The sequence below is a fragment of the Andrena cerasifolii genome, chromosome 9, assembly GCF_050908995.1.
Source record: "Andrena cerasifolii isolate SP2316 chromosome 9, iyAndCera1_principal, whole genome shotgun sequence".
NCBI lineage: Eukaryota > Metazoa > Arthropoda > Insecta > Hymenoptera > Andrenidae > Andrena > Andrena cerasifolii.
Window position 1 is genome coordinate 1,836,107 of NC_135126.1, and position 26,681 is coordinate 1,862,787.

Sequence of the window (26,681 nt, forward strand, 5' to 3'; positions counted from 1 at the left end):
TCAATATTACATTTTTCAAGTCTCTTTCTTTTTTCATTATCACGACCAACTTTGCTGTATTATTTAGTTCAAGTCTCGCCTGATATGCCACTCTACGTATTATTATTCGCATGACTGACCTGATAGTATGTTAGGGGTGGTTGTCGCTATTTACGCGCGCAGGCACACTGCAGGTGCGCAGTTATAACAAAAGTAGGAATAATCACGAGCATTGTACTTTGTTAACAATTCTCATTTTAAAAAAAAGAAACTCTTTGTTTTTCTTTGAAATCGCAATTGCCTTTTCCCCTAAGCTCTTTATAAAATTATTAAACTTATTTATAGATTAATCGGTTTGAAGCTCCCTGCTCGATTTGCCATGGTTGCTAGTTCAGGAAGTTTGGATACTGACAGGACACGTTGTCAAGATATATATTTGACAAGGGCTCACAGAATGGAGGGGCGCACGTGTAGATAGAAACCAGACTCTACGATAATAAACTATAAATACTATTTTTATAAAGAAGCCGTGTTGCAAGAGATGTTTCCACTGAAACTAAATAAGCCCCGGCTGAGAAACTTCTTGCTTAATACAGCGCGCTGTTTAAATTAATGTATATAAAATACTGAACATTGTCATCTTTTTTGATAACGAATAAGATACTTTCATTTGCAAAAGTGGACTTTTGTAGTGGAAAAATATTTTTTATTTTTCCATTAGTTCAGAAGAATAGATTTGTAATTTATACAAAATTTTGATTATTATTGTCTTTCTGTGGGAGATTTTGTTTGAAATAAAAGTGCACTGCGTAGAATTGCTCGTCGAAATTTAGGAGAATATTTTATTTTAACTTCCACAGAGTATAAAATATTAATCCGTTCATGTACTAGGAAGTACATTTCACGAGGTTCTTATCGTTTACCGTATTTCCGGTGAGTTCTTCCCGACTTTTAACCAACGATAAAACGGCACACTAAGGAAACACTCTTATCATACTCAAACTTATAGAGTTTCATTTTTTCTATCATCAAAAAATTATCGTCTCGCGTTGGATAAGATTCTCTGTCACACAATTTTTTCAACGGAGTTTCAATTTCTGCTCCAATATTACTACGACTAATATTGGAGACTGACAGTAATCTTAAAACTCAAAATTAATTTGATGATACTTTTTTAAAATTATGCCAGTATCATTAGATTGAAAAATAAAAGTGTGACCCATCGACACCACGAAATAAAAATTCTGTAAAAGAATACCAATTTATAAAATTCAAAAGTATCAAAAACAATGATCAATTCAAGTCATTCGAGATCATTTTTTAATTAATTCACGATTCAAGTGGGATCGTAAGACATAATTACGTGCTTATTAGTTTCGTCTAAATTTTATTTATTTCTTTATTATATAATTCTCTATCGTCGTACAAACATAACTATTTCTTAAATATAATTAAAAATCGTTTTGGTTTAATTAATAGCGTCGTTCCATTCTTCGCCCGTAATAAAGGCTGGTGATTGATAATGGTTCAGCGCTAACAATATCAATGCGTCGATTATGACTCTAAAATATCAATTTATAAATAACTACAATCCTCTTTTATCAAAAAATTCTCTTTTTTTTCGCGTTTCCATCAACTTGTTTTTCTTGCTACGAATCTCTAAACTTCTTCATTCTCGAAGTTATGTACTTTTTTTATTACAAAATATCTTAGAGTCTACATAAACTTTCCTTGCTGAAATGATCGTATAATAAATGTTAAATTAATCTGTGCACATGTACAATTCTTTACACCTGTACGCGTATATTTAAAGATATATAAAGTTCATATTAGAAACATTTTTGTTGAACAATACGACGTGTAAATTTCCTTTGAGTTCTCTGTGATAAACTTTCATACCACCTTATAGAAATAGATATATATTTTTGGTCTTCGCGATTCGACACTCGTGTAAAATGTAATTATTAAAAGCAGGAAAACTGCAATTCATGATTTTGTGGTTTATTTACACGGACTATTAAAAATAAAAATTGTATGCCTAACTATTGCACCGTGTTTAGCAAAATTCTATTTATATTCAAAACGCAAGTAGGTATATCGCATAAGTACAAAAACTTATTCTGTGACGTGTGTACGGTCGAATCTATCTGTGCGTGAAGTATCGATACACCGATGACTTAAATCTGCGCTACAACTAGTTCAGTCATTTTCATTGAGTAATGTTCGGTTGTTTTCAGTGTTAAATCGGATGAAAATCAGTCCTTAATTACGCGAATTAATGACCCGCGATCAAATTAGACTGTCGAGAACTTGAAGACTCTTTCAAGTCGAACGTTCGAGATTGAACTAATTATCATTACAGTAAGTGAACAGTAACTCGTTACTGGGAAGAGATGGGTAATCACATGTTTTAGTTTAAATCATTAGGCTACCAATTAAATATTTGATTGGAATTGGTATTCGAGCTCTGACTATCAACAACTGATTGTGGATATTCTAAGGTCTGTCATGATGAGAGTTGGTGATATTTTTTAACGACGTCCTATTAAAGTTGTCTCTTGAATTAAACGATATGTAGTACTCGAGATGGAAAGGCATTTATGTTCTTATCAATCAGCTTTGACCACACATCTCTGACTCATCAGATCAATGATACTCTCCGCATACTTCTCCCTGACTTCCCCAGAGAGAGGTTCTCAAAGTAAGAAGCGCAGTCGCGAATTCTTACTTCTGCCATGGTATAAAAATATTCGAAAGCTTTTTCTTATAAATTCTAACAAGTATCAACGTCTCAGCTATCTGTGTCATTAAACAATTACGAATGAACGTGCACGTTACATTCTGCGCATCTGTCAGTTCGTCTTATAAGGTTTGGTCCTCTGTAATAAATGCAGAAATGAATGTTCATTAAAAATGGTCCACTCGAAAATATGTATAAACACGCGTAGGCACATGATACGTCTCTAACAATTAAATGGCCCCTACATTAACAATTACGGCACTGAAAGATAATACGGTTCCCAGAATAACGTGAGAAAAATTCGAGAAATATTTGCGACTTTTAAAAATCTCGTTGAGGTACCATTACAATGGTAATCGTTTCCTAGACATTCGTGAAAATGAACTCAAGTGTGATAATATTCATCGATATTTACAGTTGAAGATTGTTACAATTTTTATAAACATTCCGGCTCGTGGGCCTTTTAAACCACCGAACACCGGATACGTTAGATAAGCGCTTGGAGAGCAGAGGATTAATTGAAGAAGAGAACGTTGCTTTGAGTATAAAACCGATACAGGAGAAATGGTCCATGAGAAAAGAGCACCGTGTCAAACTGCACGTCGTAAAGAACGGTCTCGAGAACTTTGACCAACGATTACCTCAAGCCTTCAAGAGGTGCACTGTCTGTACTGATGCGCCTTCTGCGCGATCTCCCCCAGGTGCTTCTCCATTTCAACTGTCAGAGAGTCGACCTCGGTCATCAGGTCGAACAGCATCTTCTCGTTGTCCTTGTAGACGCTCTCCATGCCGTCGAGGTCCTTGAATTTAGTCGACGTGTCGGCCGTCAGCTCGGACGCCCTCTGCAGAAGCTTCTTCGCCTTCTGAATGTTACCCTTGCTCTTATTCACCCTGAGGTCCAGCGACTCGTCCACCCGCCTGTACTCCTCGGCAAGTTTCTTCGTCTTCGAGTCAACGTTCTGCGCTTCGTCGGCCAACTTGCGAGCTTGCACGTCGATCTCCTGCTCCAGAATGAACTTGTTCCTCAGCGACTGCGACTGCAGCTGCTTCAGACGAACGTCCAAGGCGTCCACGGTTTCCGTGGTGCTGTTTGCCTGCATCTGAGCCCCTCTGGTCACCTCCGCGATCTCCTCCAGGTCCTTCTCCGACCTCTTGACGTCACGTTCCGCCTGGTCGATCGCCGACTGCGCCAAATTCTGAGCCTTCTGGGCGTCGCTCAAGAGGACGACCACTTTGTTGGCCAAAGTCTGCTCCTCGATTGCGTCTTCCTTCACCTTGTCCGCTCTGTCCTTCAGCTCCTCGGCCAGGCGGAGATCGTCCTTGGTGTCTGCGAGGATCTTCTCCGAGTCGGTCAAAGAGCCCACGATGCTCTTTATACGATCGGCTAATTGCGTGATCTCGTCAGGCTTCAGCTGGATGTTCTTAGCGAGCACCTCCTGTGCCAGGTCCCTGACCATGGCCGGAGTGGGTTGATCCTCGTCCAACGTGTTTCGAATACGCTTGTTTATGTCGGAGAGATCCTTCGTCACGTCGTCAGACAGGTTCCGAGCCTTCCAGGCGAAATTGAAGGCATCCTGGGCATTGGACCGCGCTGCTGTTGCGTCCCTCCTCACTTGGATCATCTGAAACACACAAAACAGCGAATGAGTCACTGGGAATTAACATTAACTTGGTAGTCCGGTAACTTTAACGGTTTTACTCCTCTGGTATTGATGAATACCGTTCGATGAAGTAATTCCCTACCATTACCACTCACTTACAGGGGAAGTTCGGTTATCCGAAAAAGAATTTGAAACTTTACAGGTTTGTGGAGGACCTTCATAGAAATATCAGTGAATTTTTCGATTGTGCCCAGTTTCGGTTCTTCAGGGTGTGATTTCCTGCTTTCTTGTATATCTCAAAAACTATAGTACATATAAAAGAATTATTACAATGAAAACTTAACGGCTTTTTATACTCTATAAAACTGTGCGATCGAATTGTTTAAAATTTGTAGTTTAAATAAAAAATCGTTCCCTATTACAAATTTGAAACAATTCGCTTGCACAGTGTTATACAACATAAAAAGTCGTTCAGTTTTCGTTGTAATCATTTTTTTATATCTACTATACTTTTCAAAATGTACAGGAAAGTAGGAGGTCACACCTTTAAAGGGTATATTCACCCTAAAGAAAAATTGCCTGATACTTCTATTGGGGTCCTCTACAAACATGCAAAGTTAAAAAAAAATCGAAATGTTCGGGTAACCGAACTACCCTTGTTAGAACGAACAGAATGCTATTCTACGATTTTTGAAGGCTAATAGTGCCAATGAAGCACAACTTTGTGGAAGAATAGATCATTGGGTGTGTTCAGCGGACTGAACCGTTGAATAACCGCTCACTGATTTTCCGCTGAACGCTACCGCTAGGTTGCTCGCTTCTCAACACGTTTAGTGATCGGTCGCCATTTCTTTAACCGGAAATAAAGTCCGCTACTTTTACGGAACGTGTTGGGTTGCTATAAATATCCCCACCCTCCCAGTCGAGTTCTCAACGGTTGAGTCCGCTGAACGCACCCATTATCAACCCTCTTACAAGCGCTGGAAGTTAGATCTGAAACTTCTAGCAAACACTCCTGGAACTTACATTGCGCAACAGCTGTTCAGCCTCGTCCTTGTGGGTCTTGATCTTAGCAGCCTGGTTCTTAGCCACGTCCAGGGCTTGATTGGCCTTGGAAACAGCACCGGCGTCACAGGACAATCCTCCACAAAATCCGCAGCCAGCTCCGCCGCACACGCTGCTGCAATCCGTCACATTGTCCCCGCACATCTCGAGGTTCAGTCCAGGCATAATCCCGTTGAACGTCTTCAGTTTCTCGTCTATTTCTCCCAGGGACTCCCTGTTCCTCTCCTGGGCGTCATCCACGAAGCCGCGATTCTTGGCCAGCAGACTTTCCGTGTGCTTAGCGAACCTCTCCGCGTCCGCCAGCACGTTGCTGGTGTCGTTGGCCATTTTCTCCGCCTGCCTCGACTGCTCCGCCATCTGCTGCGTCACGTTTAGGGCGCCCTGCACGTTCTCCTCCTGCAGCCTGGTCGCGTTCTCTTTGAGGTCTGCAGCAGTCTGGTGCAAGTTATTCGTTCTATTCTTGAGATTCTTGAGCGCGGCGTCACCCAGATTCACCCGCTGGCTGACGTTCTCCAGAAGATTGTTCACTTCCTCCAATTGCTTCGTGGACGCGGACACGTTCTTGTTCAACTCGATGGCCAGGTCGTTCAGCTCGTCCAAGTCCTGGCTTCTGATAGAAGCGTTGCTGATCAACGCTTTTACCTGGTCCAGCGACTTCACCATGTCGTCGAACTCTTGACTGTAAACGCCCGTTGTTCCGACTTTCTGGATCCTTGACGCCTCCTCGATCACCAGGTTCGTTTTGTTCCTCAAGCCGGTTAGAGTGAGATCCCAGTTATCGAAACACTCCCCGCAGGGGCTGCACTGAGGAGCGCTACCGTAGAAGCCGCGATAACACTGGTCACATTTCTCGCCGCCGATTCCCTTTCTGCAGAGGCACATGCCGGTGTCCCTGTCGCACTGCTGGCTGGAGGAACCGATCAGGTCGCACTCGCAAGCGTGGCATTCGATGTTTGGATTGCCCCAGTAGTTGGTCTGACACTCGTTGCACTGTCTTCCGCCGAAACCTGGCTTGCATTCGCAAGTTCCGTCGAATGGATTGCATCTGTTTAAAAAAAGACAGATAAGAATCTTTTGAAGTCGGAACTTACAAGCGACAGCAACTCGAAAGTTAAAAAAAATTGAGATTTTGCAGAAATGTAGTTCAAGTGATGGTAACAACGTAACACTTTTTGTTTCAGCAATGAAACGGTCCTGGGGGTGGGAACACCCCCTCGAAGAAACTGAGAGTTTTCATATTAGTACCGCGAATATCTGCGAAACCATAAAAGGGATTGAAAAAAATTTAATTCAACGTTTTAATGGCTTTTGATATCCTACAATGTGACGATAAAGAAGTTCGGAAAACAATGTTGGTGGCGACACATTTTGGCAAAATTAATTTTTTAAAACTTAAAATTTCCGTTAAATGAATACGTTACTCGACGATCACTTGTTCCATGGGGAAGATACTTTAAGGGGTTACATTCCTTTGACACGTCGGAAAATGGGGTCATTTTTATGATTTATTTTTTATATATCATATTCGTATTATATAATATCAGAATCAAGATATATACATTGTTGTGTATAAATTAAGATGTATTCCCTTCAAAAAGAAATTAGACGTCGTAAGAAATGGTGCCATAGCAGCCCCTTCTCTCAAAGCCTCTTCATAGTTACAGCATTTGCGGTACCGTAAATATCTCGGACATCTCAGTGGACCGATTTGAATAAAATTTTGCACGAACATTCTTAAGACTGTAATCTAATACTTGTCGAGACGATGTTTCGATTAGTGTCTTGTTTTGTGTTTTATATAACAAAAGAAGGTGAAAACTTAGGTCGAACATGACATGCTTTATTTTGAATAGCTGCCATCTTTCAAAAAATAAATTTTTACAAAATCGGCGCCGATACGTACGAGATTATAGTCTTAAGAATAATCGTGCAAAATTTTATTCAAATCGGTACAGTAGTCTCATAGAAATATTTTTGGTGCCGAGAACGCTGTATGTAAGACGCTCGCTCCAGGACAGTTCTGTGTTAAGGACTGAGCGGTTTATCACAGTTCGTATACCAGAAGGCCTAGCCCAGGGGTGTCGAACTAGCGGCTCGCGAGCCGCAGTGGCTCCCTCTCCTCTTCGCCTGCTCCGTAGAGCCGTAGGAGAGCGGCCCCCTCCACACCTACTTCACTCTGATGAATTTCTCCTCCGGGTGCCGCACTCTCTCTCCCTGCCGGGTCTCATGCAACGCCTGGAGAAAAATAAGTGGGGGAACCGGCTGACCGGGGGCCCGACTCGTGCGGCTCTTGGAGTGGGGAAGTTCGACACTCCTGGCCTAGCCCACTCCGTGGCCAGAACCTCCGGGAACAGAGTCCCTATTATTTGGCAATACGGCGTCAGGCCGCTTGCCGTAACCATATTCTCTACCTCACTCTAAACAATTAATCCTTCGACATCCGATAGTTGGAAGACCCAAAGTGGTCGTCAGCCATCGTCCGTCCGGCTAAGTCCCTGTTATAAAATTCTCGAGGGCAGGACAGCGTGGGGCAATCCGCCCTCGACCTGACCCTTAAATTCGGTGACGCGAACATATATCTGGATTTTTAAATCTGCCGTTTCTTTATATGAAAAAAAATCATAAAAATGACCCTATTTTCCGACCTGTCTAGTGCATGTAACTCCTTCATCAGGTAGTCAACGGTGTGGAGTAAAAAGTAGCGTACGAACCTGTCAGAGACGCTTCCAACCGCGTCACACTCGCAAGGATCGCAACCCTGCCCACTGGCGATCCTCCAGTGATTCTCCTCGCAGGAGTCGCATAGTTGGCCGATAACGTGGGGCAGGCAAGGGCACTGTCCGCTTCGATGGTTGCATGGGCCAGCCTCGCTGTCAGTTCCCAGCGGGTCGCACTGGCACTCCTCGCAGTTCTGTTCCAGCGCGTTGCCGTGGAAGCCTGCCTTGCAGACCTGGCAGTTCGCTCCGTCTGTGTCGTAGAGACACTGCAGGCAACGGCCCGTCTGTGGATCGCAGTTCCCAGGTCGACGAAGATCTGTGTTGTTGTTGCAGTTACAAGGCTCGCAACTGCCACCGGGAACTTCGGGATTGCCAAAGTAATTTTCTGCGCAGCTCTCGCAACGGGGGCCTGTGTAGCCCTCGAAACATTCGCATATCACATCGTGGGTGACTGAGTCCAGAGAGCAACTGTCCGCGTATGAATGACCAGAATCCAAGGTTCCTGTGGATTAAGCAAGGACTTTTAATCGAGCATTGCTTGGAGGTTGAAAGAGAATGCTTTTGTTGGGTAATAAGGGTTCTGTGAATCCTGAGTTAATGGAAGAATGAAGCGCGATGCTGGAGGAACGTTGAATTTATACTCCAGAGGAACTCGATTTACACCCAGAAGACTCCACTATATTGCTTGCACCCCGGATCCCAATTAGCCTTCTACTAAACCATCCCCGACGTACCTGGACACGGACACGCTCTGCAAGGAATATCCACGCCGATCCTGGGATCGCCATAATAGGTCTCGACGCATCGATCACAGTTGTGCCCGGTTGTGGAGTCGCGACAATTGATGCAGGCGCCATTCTTCGGGTCGCAGGTCTCGGCGTGACCGTTGCACTCGCATCGCTGGCAGTGCGGGAAATTCCAGAAGCCAGGCTCGCACTGGCCACAGGTTCGACCGTAGGTATTGGGCCGGCACTTACACCGACCAGTCTCCACATCGCAGAAATTGTCCAGGGCCCCGACGCCGTCGCAGTCGCAGGAAATGCAACCCTCTGGGCCGAAGCCGTAGGTACCGGGTGCGCAACGATCGCATCGTCTCCCAACTACATTGGGCTTGCAGGGGCATACGCCGCCATAGTTCTCGCAGAGCAAGCTGTGTGACCCCGTTGGATTGCACTCGCAAGCTGAAACAGGGTTGAGTAAGAGCGAGTTTCTTTCTTTTTCGATTGCAGGAAATGTGATTTAGTAGAGGTATAATAAAATTTATGGAGATGTACACTGCCATTTATATGTATTAGGGCAACACCTACTCTGTAATAACTGTGAAAAAGGTTGGAAATTTATTGAAGAACTCTAACAACCTTATTTACTTTATTTGGCATTTTAACCCTTATACGGAAATTGGGTCATTTTGATCCAAAATCAATTCTCCTCATTTCTCCTTTACTAATGTAGTATTTGGACTGAAACTCCTTCACAGCTTTAGATAACTAATAATCGTCAATAATAAATAATAATAATTTCTTTTTAATTTTATATTTATAATTTGTTTTATTGTAGAAATTTGATAAGTTCTTAAAATATTAAACCGTAACAATTAAATGAACTGCCAGGGGGAGAACACCATGTGGTAGACACCGATTTTGATGAGCTTTGGCACGATGGATCTATGTCGAAAATAAGTAAATAGGTGTCGGAGCGTTTCTGCCAATGGGCCTTAATAATAGAGATATTTACAGTAAATTATTTAAAATTTCACAGTGGCCATGAGGTTTTAGTGGGTAAAATTCCCACAACTACCCTGGCGCCAATGGGGATTCCCCTCTGGAGGAGTCGGGGTGCCTTTTAAAGATATCCTCAAGTTAAAAAAAAGAATTTATAAAAAAAATTTTAACGTGAAGTTAAACATTATTTAGTTACTAAGTTAAGAATATCTTCACGTTAAATTTTTTTTTATAAATTCTTTTTTTTAACTTGGGGATATCTTCAAAAGGCACCCCGACGCCTCCAGAAGGGAATCTCCCACGGATTCCAGGGTAGTGTGGGATTTTTACCCACTAAAACCCCACAGCCACTATGAAATTTTTAATAATTTACATGTAAATATCTTTATTATTAAGGCCCATTGGCAGAAACGCTCGGACACCTATTTACTTATTTTCGACGTAGATCCATCATGCCAAGGCTCATCAAAATCGGTGTTTACCACATGGTGTCCTCCCCTTGTGATTTTTATTTACGTATGCTCGTTTCTTGTAAATATATAATACTGGGTGAATTTGACCCAAATTTACTTATCCGAGTAATTCTATTACAAATTCCGTATAATATTTCGTATAGATGCAAGTAGTCAGAAGTTTTCGAATACACTTTATTTTAATTCGTTTTGAAGCGATGATAGGATTACTCACAATGTGCACCGTCGTAAACGAAGTATCCAATGCTGTTCTGGTACTTTTTGCAAACGTCGGGGACATTTGTCCATACAGTGGCGATGTCATTAAAGAATTCACTGCAGTGGTATTGCTCGTATTCCTGACGACGTAGCTCGCCAATACTGGGTGCTTTGAAGAAGGGTATCGCGTCTATCCTCGGTTTTAGAACAATCTAAATGAACAACAGAAATTAAATTGCAAATGGTGCGTGCATAACTTTCAATCTAGCGAAAAATGATCTAATTCTATAGAAATAATTCCGCCTGGAACCATAAGGATTCCCCACGTGGAAGAATAATGATCTAATACACTAACAATAAGCGTAATACGTTAAGAAAAACGGAATCTTAATTGTGCCACATAAAATTTCTTCGATTTCAAATGTCCCTCACCGAGTCGACCAAAATGGATGCTGAGGGTGTATCCACTTGGCTGTTGAATTTACGGAACTGCAACAGAAGATTGTATCGTTTCCCTGCCTCCAAGCAAACGGAAGGCTGAGCGACGATGCTCCTAGATCGCACAGGAAGCTGCGCCCATAATTGATCGTAATCTGGGTTCCACTCAGCACAGATACTATTGGGATCCACCGGGCCGTCTCTCTCGATGATTATTCGGACATCTTCCCAGACGCCAGGCTGCACTGGCTCGTAACGTATCACCACGTCGTACCACAAAGTCTTACGTATGTCGTCGATAGTGAAGTTCAACATTGAACCCTCCAGGGCCTTCATGAATCCTGTCCCAGTCCAGGTGCTGTTCCTTCCGTCGCGGTTAGGCTCTCTGATCACCACTTGGCAGTTCTGGAAGGGTGATTAGTGGGAAAATATAGATTCCACAGACTTTTATGGAGGAGTATATTTGTTATTTAAATTATTTGAAACTATACGAAAAGTATTAGCGTTTATAGCAGGCCCGCCCAACTTTTGCTCTTCCCTTCGAAGAGCAACCGCGGGTGATTGCGAACGAAGGCAAGAGCGACGGCTGTGTTTCACCATGGGAACCTTTCGCTCTTGAGGAGAGCTCTTCAAGAGCGAAGGGCAACTCGCGGTTGCTCGGGCGAGCAAATCTCTGGGCAGGCCTGGTTTATAGGATCCTTGCAAGTATGTCTTATTATTTACTTTGCTTGTTAGGTGCCTGTGGGTAGCAGAACGATACAAAGACTATATCAGGTGTCAGCAGGGCATAGATCAGCGAAGTCCAGGTGGGCGGTCCGAGGGCGCTAGCATCCATAGCGCCTTCTACGTGCTGCGTGGAAGGGGGTGCTCGAAGCCAATGAAGCAGCGAGCATGCCACGGATAGGGAAAACTCTAGTAGTAGTGTGCCCTTAGGCCCTGAAGGTGAAGTTCCACGGCGCGTGCTCGGCGCGTCGGCTCGGCTCGCCCAGGTTCGGCGAGACGGCTTGGTGAGCGCGAGTCGGCGAGCCAGGCGCCGTGGAATTTCACCTTAAGGGTACGAGCCTACACGCACATTACTAGAGTTTTCCCTTTCCGTTGCATGCCCGTCGCTTCGTTCGCTTCGAGCATCCCCTTCCACGCACCACGTAGAAGACGCTATGGATGCTAGCGTCCTCCAACCGCCCATCAGGACTTCGCTGGCATAGGTCCCTTCTAGGGTAAATTGCACTTAATTCTCATTTGAATTAGTGGATTTTGAATATAGGGGAACAGTAGGACACGGCAGCAATATACCACTTCCCCCACCCCTGATGCAAACTTACTTGAAATCGAAGCGTAGAACTTCAAAATGCCCCTGTATTACTTGACACCAGGGTTTGTCATTTTTTAAAAACTGTCATTCTTTTTGATAAATTTGTGAAATTTAAAAACCGTTTTTTCAATTTAAAAAACTGGTTTTAGATAGGTACTAGAATTAATATGTGAAAATTAATTAACTATTTAATTACAAACGTTAACATTTTGACTTGAAATCGCCACTGGCACAAGCATATTGTAGTAAAAATTTACTGTAAAACTAATCTTCGTGAGTTCATATTTCCTGAAGAAAAATACTAAATGAAATAAAGATTTGTAATTTATACTGTGTACGGTTTTTAGTTATTTTAGTTTGTTTTTATTTGGTTTCGGTGTATATCTACGGTATATTTTATTTTGTCATATTTTTGTAATTCCACAAATATTAAATGAACTGAAAATTTGTAAAATAAGTATAAATATTTCTTTACTGTTTTAATTATATTTGTCTTTTTTGTCAAAATTCGAAACCCGGTTTTTTGGAATACTGGAATTCGAAAACCATTTTTTTCAAAAGCCGGTTTTTGTATAAACCCTACTTGACAGTATGAAATGGTTGAATATACTTGAGGGTTTAACCAAATTGGAATAAAGTGGAAGTAGTAATGAAAGAGAATTACGTTGGTAGCTCTCGATAACTCGCCCTCGTAGATCAGGAAGTCCACAGACCCAGTGTAATAACTCTGCTCAGGCTGATTACATGTTCTGCCACTGATATGGGGTCTGCAGCGACATTGGCCAGTTACAACGTCGCAGGAGTTTTCGTATGAACCACCAGGATCACAGTCGCAAGGTTTGCAGCCCTCTGGATCCTCCGACAGGCCCCAATATTCCGGAACGCACTGATTGCAGTCGCGAGCGGTGACGAATCGCTTGCAAGTGCACTCGCCAGTGGCCATGTTACATCCACGGTTGTCAACAGTGCCCAAGGTGTTACAGGTGCAAGCTAAACGAATTGTTCTTCTTTATTTTCCTCGAAGAGAAACTGCTCCATAGCTAACAACTAATATTCACGAGCTCGAAAAGCCATTTCATAATGTGGAATTATTTAAATTTAGTAGTTTTGTCATCTATAGAAAAAAATTGAGGATCTTGCGTAAATGACGAATGAAGAATATCTCTTTCTTCATATAGATTTCAATGTGCAGTTATCAAAATTTGGACATCGTCAGTTGTGCACCGCAGATTAGAGCTGTAATTATTCGAATAATTTCGAATATGAATAATTAGGAGTATTCGAATATTCGAATAATTTGGTGTATTCGAATATTCGAATAATTTGGAGTATTCGAATATTCGAATAATTTGGAGTATTCGAATATTCGAATCTCAAATTCGAATTCTCTAGAATTCGAATATTCAAATATTCGGATACTTACATTATTCGAATATTCGAATCTCAAATTCAAATTCTCTAGAATTCGAATATTCGAATCTCAAATTCGAATTCTCTAGAATTCGAATTTTCGATTATTCGGATACTTACATTATTCAAATATTCGAATCTCAAATTCTAATTCTCTAGAATTCGGATATTCGGATACTTATATTATTCGAATATTCGGATACTTACATTATTCGAATATTCGTTACAGCCCTACCACAGATGCAATTAGAAGTCTCTTACCTTGACACCCCTCGGGGCTCACAGGATCAAAGTTCCAGAAGCCATTTTTGCAACGATCGCAACGACGACTTTCCACGTTCGTTTTGCAGTGACATCGTCCAGATTCGTCTCCACTTAGAGGATCGGTCCTCGAGTCACAGATACCGTCGTCCAAGGAACCACCCAGATCACAGTCGCAAGCTGCATTCGATACAAATATTTAGAATCAATACTGCAAACAGATCGAGTTTACAGATGAAGTACTACAGTAGTGCCTCGAAAGAAGAACGGGGATTCTGGCTCGAAATAAGGTGATCGCTATCCCCTCCACTTCTTCTGCTGTTGTTGCGACGAATGAATTTGTGTATGAGCGAGAGGGACAATCGACCTCGCGATAAGGGAGTAAAGTTTTGAGAACGTCACCGTGTTTCGAGACAAACCTTTATATACCAATCATCTCATGATACGTGCATCCTCAACAACAGAACGTTTTAAAACCTTACTCCTTACAATATAAAAACAGCCCAGTTATAGTTGTAAAATAAAATACTTTTTAAATATTAAATTCATAACATGAAAACTAGAGGCAGTTGAAAAATTTGCAAGGCCGCTCCCTCCATTTGAAATAGATGGTTGTTTCCTTAGAACAGTGGTTCCCAACCCGTGGGTCACGACCCTCAAGGGGTTCGCGAAGTATATTCTGGTGGATCGCCGCGTTATTTTTAGTTGACGATTCGTAGCACTTATTTCCTTTAATATGGTTACATTGCCATATTCTATTTAAGATGTAATACTTATTTCTCATAAATGAAAAAAAGAAAAAGCTAGTTACCCAGATGCAAGCACAATCATCACACTAAATAAGATAATTCAATGTATTAAATATCTTTAAGTATATTTAATATATGTATTAAGATAATTAAATATATTAAGTTAGAATTATATTCTGAAATAGCTATTTTTAACGTGCTTTCTTTACCTTATTAAATTCACCTCACCTTATATAGGGGGAGGGGGCGAGGTCGCAGGTTATTTGAATATCATAAAAGGGTGTTGCGACTCAAAAAATGTTGGGAAACACTGCCTTAGAATGTAAAACTAACAGGAACTGCTATATTGTATAAAATTCGTGTTCCTTGAGTGTACCACCAACGAGGCAAACAACTATTGGGGTCCCTGATAGCCAGATCTGGGCAGCAGAATCTGACATTAGAACCGTAGTCGTCTGTGTCCGCAGATGGCTGCGTTCTGAGGTGCAGAGCCTGATGTCAGTGCCTGATGTCAGATCAACAGCAGATCCGCAGCAGATTCTGCCGTCTGCTACGGTTCTGACGTCAGACTCTGCGCTCTCATGCCAGAGCCAGACCCTGCTACCAATCTGATGTCAGACTGGAGACAGATGGTTATCAGGGGTAATAGCTATTTCACACAACCGTAGAAATAGACATGTTCTTTTGAGACCTTATAATCATGTTGCGCCCAGGGCCTCCAGAAGTACCTACAAATGCGGCCCTGAATAAGCGATCTACTTCTCGCAAACTACCCTCCATATTACAAGTGACAAAGGAACCGCAACGATGTCAGAAGCTGAAACTCACGCAGGCATGCTTCAGGATGCGAGATGTCCTTCGAAACGTCGTGATAATAGAACGGTTTGCATTGCTCGCAATTCTGTCCACGAGTGTTGTCCTGGCAATCGTCACAGACTCCGCCGGAGACTCTGCCGGACCTCTCGTAGACCGCCTCGTCGAAGTGACAGGAGGTGGAATGGTTGTTGCAGTTGCAAGGTCTGCAAGCGTTCGTCTGCTTTCCAACAGCTGGCTTCCACGGTAGATCGTTGTAGAAGTCCTGGCACTTCTCGCAGTTGAGGCCTGTCGTGTTGTGGGTGCACTCGCACCTGCCGTGCACCATGTTCTCCTCGTGAGAGACCCCGGGCAGAGGGAGGCACCTGGAAGCGTGGCCGTAGCAAGAGCAGGACCCACGGATCACCATGTTCTGAATGGCGTAGTAGTATTTCTCGCGGATCTCCGCGCGATCGTCCAGCAGATCGTCACCCAAGGTATGCAGTCTGGTCATGTTGATTCGGAGATTGGTGATTTTCAACAGATTCTGCACCTCCTTTGAGTAGGGGTTGTCGATCTCCAAGTTTCGAGGCAGCACCCTGAAAACAGGAAAGGGAAGACAATGAAAGGGTGTGGGAGAAGTTTGGTAAAACCAGTAGAAATATGGACAGTCCAATAGAAATAGGGTAGATTAGTATTTTTTATGGGAAAGTTAAGGGGGGAATCAAAGCTCTTTTTGGGATTTTTTTGTAAGGAAACTATACATGGAATGTTTTTAAAACCTTCAGGATATATTATTATGCATTTCAAGAAGTGAACAAACACTTTTTGATATAAAAATAACGCGGTTATTCCAAAATTACCAAAATACCAATAGTTGTGTGTTTTTAATAAAATTACGCTAGGAGTGTACCTCAGCCCGCATTCATAAATACAAAATGAAGACGAAGAAATAGTTGCGTTTTTCACTAAAAAATTTCATGTTAATTGTGCAATAAAACTTATTAAATTTAATAATATTATTCCGGACTGAGGTCCATCTATAGCGTAATTTTATTAAGAACCCAAAACTAGTGATTTTTTGGTTTCACTCCACTACAACGGACCTCAGACTGCACACAGTTGAATAACTTGGCCGCTCCGAAACACTTGAATTACCCCTAAATTTTTGTTTTAAAAAATGTTTGTTCGCTTCTTGAAATACATAATAATATAGTCCGACAGTTTTAAAAAGATTGCATGTACAATTTCCTTACAAAAAATTCCCAGAAGTACCCTTGATTTCTACCGATTACACCAGGTTCCCCCCTTAAAGGGGTTGCTTTCTGAAGATGTCCAGGTCATTGATATTTGATCCAACAGCTTCCGAGGCAAAACTAAAGAGTGGCATCGGATATTTCTGCACGCTCAATATCAGTTACGCGTTGACGTTCAGTTACAGTTACATTAACGTCACATACGCGTGGTCGTACTCTTACGTTAGGTGACCGTTCCTTATCACTGTTTATATACCTGAAGATAACGTCGCCTCCTGTTGATGGCGCCACGCCAGAATACCTCGTCTCGCAGATAACGTCCGTCAGTCTCTGGGGTTGCTCGGTGGAGACTCCAGGGAAGTACTGCTCGCAGTTGTGAGCAAAATATCGATAGACCTGCCAGGACTTCCCAAAATCGTAGGATCTCTCGATCAACATCGCCGCAGGTCGGAAGGTTTTGAAGCGGATGATGATGTGGGTGAAGTGGAACTCCGCCTCGAGGTCGAAGCGTATCGTCACGTTCTCCACTCCATTCTCCGCTTGCCACCAGGTCCTGGAGTTTCATAAGATAGATTTCTTAGCAAACTAGCTTCATTTGGCATGGGGAAAAAATTCTTGGAGCATAAATTCGATTGATATTTGAGAGAATAGTGGTTGACAAAGTTATAGTATAAAAATAAATCTGTACATTTCATTTTGTTTCATATTTAACAGCGAGAGAATTTTATAATTCAAAGGTCTCGATATTTTCGCGGGGAAATAATATTTTTGTGAAGAATACAATTGTAAAGAATATCTTAAAAAATTGTAGACTTGCAAGGGTAGTAAATTAGGGCATCCACCTCGTTTTCGTCCATAAAAATTATATTCTTCCGTTGGAGAGTTGCTTCTTACCCGCTAACAATATTTTCGATATTGTGCTGTTGCTTCAGCAAGGATGCATCGCAGAAGAAGCACTTTTTCCTATCCTTCAGATGCGAAACGATGCAGTATCTTTCTGGTCCGTTGACGCCGCAAGTGGAAGAAGCGTCTAATCGAGCTTTCCGACCGATCAACAGGTTCCCTGTGGCTGGGTAACAAGAACTCTGTTCGCAGGGGTGTTTTCTCTTCATATGTGGACCTAAGAACGCGAGAAGAGAATTAGAAAACGATCTCCAACAGAGTTAGGTCGAGTTAGCCACGATTGGTTATCTCCGTCCCCTTCGATCGGTTCGAGCCTCCTTACACCACCATCTACAGGGGTAATGTTTGTTATTTACACTGGTAACGATTAACAAAGTTCCCAGAGACCAGAGTTAGTCTTTAAAAACCGCCCACTGGACGCCACCACAACCACAAATTAAACAAGACAAGGGGAAGAAATTCGAGTCTCCTCTAGATCATCTTGAATTTTCGCATTAAAGATACAAGATGCTGGTTAAATATTATTATCCTAATTAATTCGAGTACTATTATTATTTTTACATTTGTACACATTTGATGGTAGAGTGTTTTGTGTACTTCCAACGGTCACGGATACAGTCCTCGCGCAGAATTAACACATCGAGTGCGTATGCAGACAGAAAGGGAAGATTAATCCTTGATTATGCAAGACTATCATGCTGGTTTTAATTGTTGAACAGTATTGTGTATTTGGGTGGATTATTTGTGGAAACCAGCGATAATTGCTACCTCTTGGACTAGGGACGGTCAGCCTTGGCCAATTATGGCGTTCTGCTGTCACCTCGATGGGTGACATATCTCCTCTCTGGATTGATCCTATAACACCCCCGTTTTTATCTCGGATGCTTATTTGTATCTAGTTCTTACGGAGAAGCTTTGCAAAGAAAAGGCACAGAGTCTACTGCTCTGGAATATTCGTAAGTCAAGTGGAGACTAAAATACTTTCAGTGTTTTTGATTTAAGTTTATAGAAAACTAGTTGTATAGAGTGTTTTCGATCTGGTGGTACGTAGAATCGAAAAGGGTGTGATTCTTCGGCAATAATATCTAGAATAATTTTCTTCCAGACGATGCTTAATTTTCAAGAAAATCTTATATATTTATTCTGCAATTTCATTTCATTTTTAAGTGAAGAAACATCTCCACTTTTAAGCTGTACCACCAATTCGGTAATACTCAAATTGATAATACTCTCGAATAATTTTGGAAGTTTGAAAAGAATTGGTTGATCGTTATATTGGTACAATAATTATATAAGGTGCCTTCTTGGGTACTGAGATGTATTATTATAATGTCATTTTTTTTAAAACAGCTAGTACTTTCGAAATCTTGCTAAAATTTTTTAAGATTTTTTTAATTAATGGATATATATATATATATATATATATATATATATATATATATATATATATGACTCGAATAATTTTGGAAATTTGAAAAGAATTGGTTGATCGTTATATTGGTGCAATAATTATATAAGGTGCCTTCTTGGCTACTGAGATGTTTTATTATAATATCATTTTTTTAAAACAGCTAGTACTTTCGAAATCTTGCTAAAATTTTTAAGATTTTTTTAATTAATGGATATATATATATGACTCGAATAATTTTGGAAATTTGAAAAGAATTGGTTAATCGTTATATTGGTACAATAATTATATAAGGTGCCTTCTTGGGTACTGAGATGTTTTATTATAATATCATTTTTTTAAAACAGCTAGTACTTTCGAAATCTTACTAAATTTTTTTAAGTTTTTTTTAATTAATGGAGATATATATATATGACTCACCCCTGACTGCAGACATTTCTCTAGTATACTGTGGATCTGCGGCATCTAAAAGAAGGAACAATCTCGTTGAAAAGGTTTTTAATTTCATTTTAAATTGCAAATTTAGGGCTCCTACAGAATAAAAGCTAGAAATTGCGGCTTCTCTGAAGAAACTTTCGACGAATCTAGAATATGTAGTTATCAAGTAGCGTTCTACTACCGGTAGAGGCTATCGCAAGGGACAAGCGGATGTTTATGATGTGGCCTCTCTGGAAATCGTTGTTAAAATGAATGAAATCCCTTAAATCGAGTAAAAATTACAAGACCTCGTTTCTTTCATTCCTGGTCACCCGCAATAAAATTCTTTATAATTTGCTGCTCGTAAATTCTTACGTTATCATTTATCAGTATTACAAAACAGTAAGTCACAAATATAAATACTGAATTCTTGAATTCACTACTTGAGCATTTTCACGATATTTTTTTTAGCAAATTACAATGTAAAGAATCGCGCTACTTATATAATATTCAATGCTTTCAATCTTCGCGCTTCAGATCCCCCAAATGATGAAACTCTAAAAACTAAAACACCCTTAAAACTTATTCGAAACTCGTAAGTATTTTTCAAATATTTTCACTTTTGGTATTAAAATAGACCAAAAAATATATTTAAATAAAAAAAAAGCCAATTGTTGCTATTTAAGACACTTAATGTTCTCCAATGTCCCTGCTTCGAATTTCTATGGGGCCCAGATTTTGGGCGTGGAAATAATTTCGATAATTTTTTGCTCGAAGGGAGAGCTAATCGTGAATGGATTTTTAATACGCCTTCTGATGATCGTGTTCTAGATTTCTAGGGCGCTTAGATTTTGGTGACCGAAATAAACTTGAGAAGTTCAGAAGAAAGGCAGGTCGAGAGGTCGAATCTTTATCTAATCGTAATGGATAAAGTGTCTTCTCGTAAGGGCAATGAATGGAAAGCACGCTCAGATCATGAATAGATGAATTCCAACTATTTCGTTTCAACAGAATTCCTCTTACATTCAAGAATTCTTTTCATTCTTTCTGACAAGCAATGGAGTAAATCTACAGCTTCAAAAAACAGACTGTAAAATTCTTTACTGAACGCTTTTATTGCAACTCTTTTATAAACCAATCTTATCGACGACTTCGAGTTTGTGTACAAAAAAAAACAAGAATACTAACAGCATACGCGTAAGTGATGTAATATTTTCGATAACTGCAAGAAATATGCTACTAAAGACTACTTACTTGACACAATTGTTAATGCAAATAACAATGCTGTCAGGACAGCTTGACAGGAATACATTCGAGCCATTTTCTCGCCTCCCCTCTGTCGTTTGAACTTTTTCAACTGAATCTAAGCCATGGGCATTATGTTCTACCTGAAAGCAGAAAATACAACAGGTCGTGAATTTGTTTTAATTTTAAATTGTCAACATTTATATTTCTAAGTTTCTTCGAAGTCGTGAATATTTTTTTAAAAGGGAACAGCAAACTTCTAAAGGCTTTTATAGAAATTCCGTTTGCTCGACGTTCGATGAATCATTAAGCTTTTAAATTTCATTAGAATTTTAAACTTTCTTCAAGCTCAGTCAAGAGAGTGCTTTGAACCCTACAAATTTGTATATCCCCTCATAAATCCACTCGGCATCTGTGGTTTAGTATTTCCTCCGAAGCTCAATGAGTCACCAAATCTTTCCCAAGGGAAGCTAACATTTAGGATCATTGGAGCCTTGAAGCTTTTAAGTTCTCAGAAGAAACTTGTCTCAATTCTGCGACTTATCCTTTATCATACTTATGCCAAATTTGTAAATCAGTTCCAAATCTCTGATCGACTATTTCCTTCCGAGCTCAATGAATTTATTTTTCTGTCAGCTTAATGAAACTCAAATATTCTCTTCTGAGCTAATTGAATTCTCCGAATGAAATTTTCAATGTATAAAGCTGCCTTCGTCCATTTTATTTTGCTATTCGCTTCGAAAGGTTCATTTTCAATTCACTGTCATCGATTTATCGCATAATTTAGCGAAATTAGCGTTGGACAAATCGAGTACTGAACGAGTGCATCGCGATGCAACCGAGAATCACGATGCACGCGTTTCGAATCGGCGATGAAGCATTTTCCCTTCGAGGAATGGTATCAAGTGCTACTACAGTTCTATCTACGTTTGAGAGGAATGTCTACTCCACCGTTCCAAGCAAATACTCTCGGTTCACATGAAATAACATGTTAGACCTAAGGAACTCCAATTTCGCAAATGTTTATCGCCTAAGGTTCAACGACCGCACGAAAGCGATTCTTTCGTGAATGTAGAACGCCTGATAAATAATCTAGTAAATCCTCGTCTTGCTGGAAAAAAATCGCAGTAAATATTAATCTAACACCACGTGTCTAAAAAAAATACTCTTGCTTTAAAAGAAGAAGTGAATGAATTTAAATCTTCCCTGATTCCTTGTTGCCTAACTCTTCTTCCTTCAACGACACATGTCTACCAACGAATATAAAAGGCACGAGTTATCTTCCATACTAGATAATCAAATACTTACTGCACTTTATCTACGTACTACGTTAGCATTCACAACTGACTTTGTTGATGCTCTGCGCTTCACGCTTCTTCCACGGAAGAAACACTTCTACATTTCTTCCCAGAAGAAGATCAGAAATCCCCTGACTGTCCTAACTTAAATCAAACGATCTCTTTTTCAATCAATTACTACTACAACCTACGATACCTTCAAACACAACATCCCCGCATCGAATACCAAAACTACAGTGCACATGAACTCTCTCAGTCACGCAGCAGAGCAGACTGCATCGGTATCTATCACCAGCTGAAAATCATAAAAGTCACGTCTGACGCCAAGCACGAGCTTCCATACAAATATCACCCTTGCATCCCAGAGCCACTTGGGTGTGCTCGCAATGGAAAAGGAGGCTTTACCGATCGCTTTTCCATCAGCGTCAGCCCATCATCAGAGGGGTTCGAGCTTTCAACAGGTAGCGATCTCCGGCTTAATGCTGTGCCGCTAATTAATATAAATGAAAAGAAGAGAGAGAGAGTATCAATACCGAGGTGCCGGGAACGTCTTACCTAACTGAGCGCGTGCTCCCACGGGGAAGAGCCTCTATCGTTTCTCAGGCACCGCAGCTCGGCAGACTCCGCTATGGGGGATCCAGCTCGTCGTAGAAGAGATAGATCAACACTGGGCGTAACTGACCGATCACGGGCACTCGATCCCCGCGTACCGCGACGATAACACCGGGTCGATCGCAAGATGTTGAACGAAACGAGAGGAGCAAAGCGGTGGACGCCTGGTGACGCGTCTCTCGCGCTGTTTCTCGGTTAAGGAGAACCTCCGACAGCAGCCAGTGCCGTACGTACAGTGAGTAAGGTTCCTTTCCTTGCTCGCCGAGAACGCGAGGGTGCTGATGGAAGCTGGGGGGAAAGGTGAAGTTGTACAAGGAAAGAGAGAGTGGGGGTGGGGGGAGTGAGAGAATGAGCGTGGGAGTAGGGGAACGCTGCGGGGGCGTCAGGCAAGAAAACGCTTTTAGGGGATTAGCCGCTTGCAGTTTCGTTACGAATGTTCTTCTTTTTGTCGCTGGTTTGTCTAATGGGTAGATTTAATGTGGGGGAGTGATTGCGGCTGATGGTGAGATTAAGTGGCGGAGATATTTTTTTATTTGTACCTACGCTGGTTTACATTTTGGAGCACTGTGCGATATCCTTCCCACCTCTCTTTCTTCGTCTTAGTAATTTGTTTACCGGGGAGATGGAAGATTGGTGATTGAAATTTGTAGGAAGATTAGATGGAAATTTTGTGTATTTGTACAGTAGTTTATACTTTGAAGCGGCTTATTGCGATCCTCTGATTTCTTCTGTTCTTAAATTTTTTGGCGTAAGGGGTCAATTATATTCAAAAGATTGAGTAGCACAGTGTTTATTTAATAGAAGAATTAAATCTACGGATAATACGAAGATTAGAGGCTTTAAAGGCCGATAGAGTTTAGATCGCTTTCTTTCGGGAAACTTCTTTAGTTTCTAGTATCACCAGGGGCGGATTCGGGAGCCTTTCTTGGAGGGGGCGAAATATGTAAAAGTACATGAGTACATTTTTGAACCCTTCTTTACAAGATTTAAAATTTGCTTGTAACTTATATTTTAATATCTCTATCTGATACTGTAGCCTAAATAATTAAATTCACGTTAATTATTTATACAGAATCATACACAAGGTCATAATATTTTTCTACTTTATTACCTACTCATTTTCTACTTTATCTATATTTATATTTTCTACATATTTTTCTACTTTATTTTCATTTTCGTTCTCATTTTCATTTTCTTTTTCATTTTCATTCTCATTTTCATTCTCATTCATATTTTTCTACTTTATTACTCATTTTCTACTTTATCTATATTTATATTTTCTACATATTTTTCTACTTTATTTTCATTTTCGTTCTCATTTTCATTTTCTTTTTCATTTTCATTCTCATTTTCATTCTCATTCTCATTTTCATTCTTATTTTCATTTTCATTCTCATCTTCATTTCCATTTTCATTGTACATTTTTCATTTCTCATTACTCATTCTTTACCTCTATTTTTTCATTTTTCTCTCTATTGTTAAGTATAATTTGATATAGTATGCATATATGTAGATTTGTTTTTATTCAACACGCAAAATGTTATGTATCCTTTCTATATAATGGGTTCTAACCCGTTTATGATTAATAAATAAATAAATAAATAAATAAATTACTCTTGAGGGGGGCGATCGCCCCCTATCGCCCCCCTCTGGATCCGCCCTTGCGTATCACACTGGATTCTTCTTTAAATATTTAAATTCTGAACCGTACATAGTCGTGCAAATGAAGAACCGGCACAGAGACTCAAGTGTCGCATTGCACGCTACATAATAAACCACTGTTCGCAAATTTCGCACTTCGCGCTATGTGCTCAAACATCCTCGTCTATTAACTTTGAAATAAAATAATATAAAAAAACACTTTTTAAATTAAAAAGAAATTAAACAGAAATTATTACTGTTCATCAACATGCTCAAAAAGGTTTCTTGGACTTAAAAACTGAAGAGCCGTATCGCCCGCTTAAAATATTCTTCTTTTATTGAAAACAGTTAATGCAAAATACCCGCTGTGGTTAATGTGTTACTTACATTATACACACGTAAATGTTAAATCAACGTGCAATTTACTGCCATATAACAAATGTGCAGTAATAAATAGAGTTATCAGCGTTGTTTAAGAATAATCGTTCAGTGATAATAAGAATTACACAGTTCGACAAAATTTGACTTTTTTCGGACTTGTAACAATTCAATAGCCGTTTCTTATAAGTTTTCATGCGCTGAAAACGAATCCGCAAACCGCGTGTCGCCATTAATCTCAGTTTTTGAGAAATTCGATTTTAAAAATAAACTGTAAATTTTCAACTTTAAATATCTTTTGTGTCGAAACAGTAACAGTTATTGGGTTCCTTGTTGCGTTAAATTATTCTATGAACCCTGTCGAATACAACGATATAAGTTATTTGTGTATTATGAACATTTAAATATGTTTAAACGACGAACAAAGGGAAAAGGACACCCGAAATGCACCCATTTTTGCAGATATCGTTAAATTTATTTCGAAATTTAAGGGTGTAGGGGAAAATCTGATTACTCCACGGGATGCAGCAAGCATTTTTCCTTCGGAAAGCATCAACAGAAGTGGTAAATCACATTTTGTTTTCAATACAGAATCGAAATAGTTTGACAAAACCTGCGGCGTCGACAGTGGTTGTCAACGGCGGCGCGCGATCCACTGCCGCTCAGCGTAACAGAATCGCTTAACACGCGTGACTACCACTGTCGGCGCCGCATGTTTTGTCAAACTATTTCGCTCCTGTATTGAAAACAAAGCGTGACTTACCACTTAAGTTGATGCTTTCTGAAGGAAAAATGTCTGATGCATCGCGTGGAGTAGTCAGATTTTCTCCTAGACCCTTAGTTTTTCAAATAAATTTAAAGATATCTGCAAAAATGGGCGCATTTCGGGTGTCCTTTTCCCTTCGATCGTTGTTTAAACATATTTAAATGTTCATAATGCAATAATAACTTATATCGTTGTATTCGGGAGGGTTCATAGAATAATTTGACGCAACAAGCAACGGAATAACTATTACTGTTTCGACATAAAGGATGTTCAAAGTTGAAAATTGCATTTTTTTTTAAAAATCGAATTTATCAAAAACTGAGGGTGATAGCAACAAACGGTTTGCGGATTCGTTTTCAGCGCACAAAAACCTATAAGAGACGCTTATTGAATGATACAAGTCCAGGCGGCTGTCGAACTGTGTTATTTATAATCCAGACTATTCTACAAATTAAGAGATCGTTCTTGAAACGTTTACAAGCCAGCCCGAGTACGACAATTTTCATTACGTTCAGCAGTTGGTTACTGTTACAAGCAACATGTGCAGCACACTTGCGTTCGTTTCCTTCGGTTCTCTTCAGCATGGTTTACAGCAGGCACGCCAAACCATTGAGACTGACCATTACCATGGTAGTTAGCCACAATGGAAGGTATTTTCTATGGTGGTGATTCAACGTCGTCCCTTGCGAAAACCTGCCGTGCCCTTTAAATCTAGAAGTTCGTTCTTCAGAGTTCAGACAGGAAAGTTCGATCCACTGTGCAGAAATTAATCGTGGAACTACTCAAATTTTGCAAATCTCCAAATCTATAGAAAGAAGAAATTTCGTTTAAAAGAAATTTCGTTTAGAAGAAATTTCGTTTAAAAGAAATTTCGTTTAGAAGAAATTTCGTTTAAAAGAAATTTCATTTAAAAGAAATTTCATATAAAAGAAATTTCATTTAAAAGAAATTTCATATAAAAGAAATTTCATTTAAAAGAAATTTCATTTAAAAGAAATTTCATATAAAAGAAATTTCATTTAAAAGAAATTTCATATAAAAGAAATTTCATTTAAAAGAAATTTCATATAAAAGAAATTTCATTTAAAAGAAATTTCATATAAAAGAAATTTCATTTAAAAGAAATTTCATATAAAAGAAATTTCATTTAAAAGAAATTTCATATAAAAGAAATTTCATTTAAAAGAAATTTCATATAAAAGAAATTTCATTTAAAAGAAATTTCATATAAAAGAAATTTCATTTAAAAGAAATTTCATATAAAAGAAATTTCATTTAAAAGAAATTTCATATAAAAGAAA

At 40.0% G+C, this 26,681-nt stretch overlaps 1 protein-coding gene across 3 annotated transcripts; it reads right to left on the reverse strand.

Annotated features, from left to right (window-relative positions):
- Positions 1 to 1,346: 1,346 nt before the first annotated feature.
- Positions 1,347 to 22,919, reverse strand: Lanb1 (laminin subunit beta-1). Of its 3 annotated transcripts, XM_076820941.1 has the most exons (16): positions 22,539 to 22,919; positions 20,695 to 20,828; positions 19,444 to 19,488; positions 18,384 to 18,470; positions 17,607 to 17,832; positions 16,969 to 17,265; positions 15,493 to 16,055; positions 13,916 to 14,095; positions 12,909 to 13,234; positions 10,927 to 11,337; positions 10,511 to 10,706; positions 8,837 to 9,283; positions 8,097 to 8,604; positions 5,347 to 6,430; positions 3,361 to 4,341; positions 1,347 to 2,858 (listed from the first exon to the last, which is right to left on the reverse strand). In XM_076820941.1, the coding sequence occupies exons 2-15, from the start codon at positions 20,759 to 20,761 to the stop codon at positions 3,370 to 3,372; spliced, it is 5,409 nt and encodes a 1,802-aa protein (XP_076677056.1). In that variant the 5' UTR covers positions 20,762 to 20,828; positions 22,539 to 22,919; the 3' UTR covers positions 1,347 to 2,858; positions 3,361 to 3,369. The 3 variants fall into 3 exon arrangements, with proteins under 3 accessions (XP_076677056.1, XP_076677055.1, XP_076677058.1); XM_076820940.1 differs by having other exon boundaries at positions 1,347 to 4,341; XM_076820943.1 differs by lacking the exon at positions 18,384 to 18,470 and having other exon boundaries at positions 1,347 to 4,341; positions 22,539 to 22,918.
- Between the last annotated feature and the right edge of the window lie 3,762 nt (positions 22,920 to 26,681).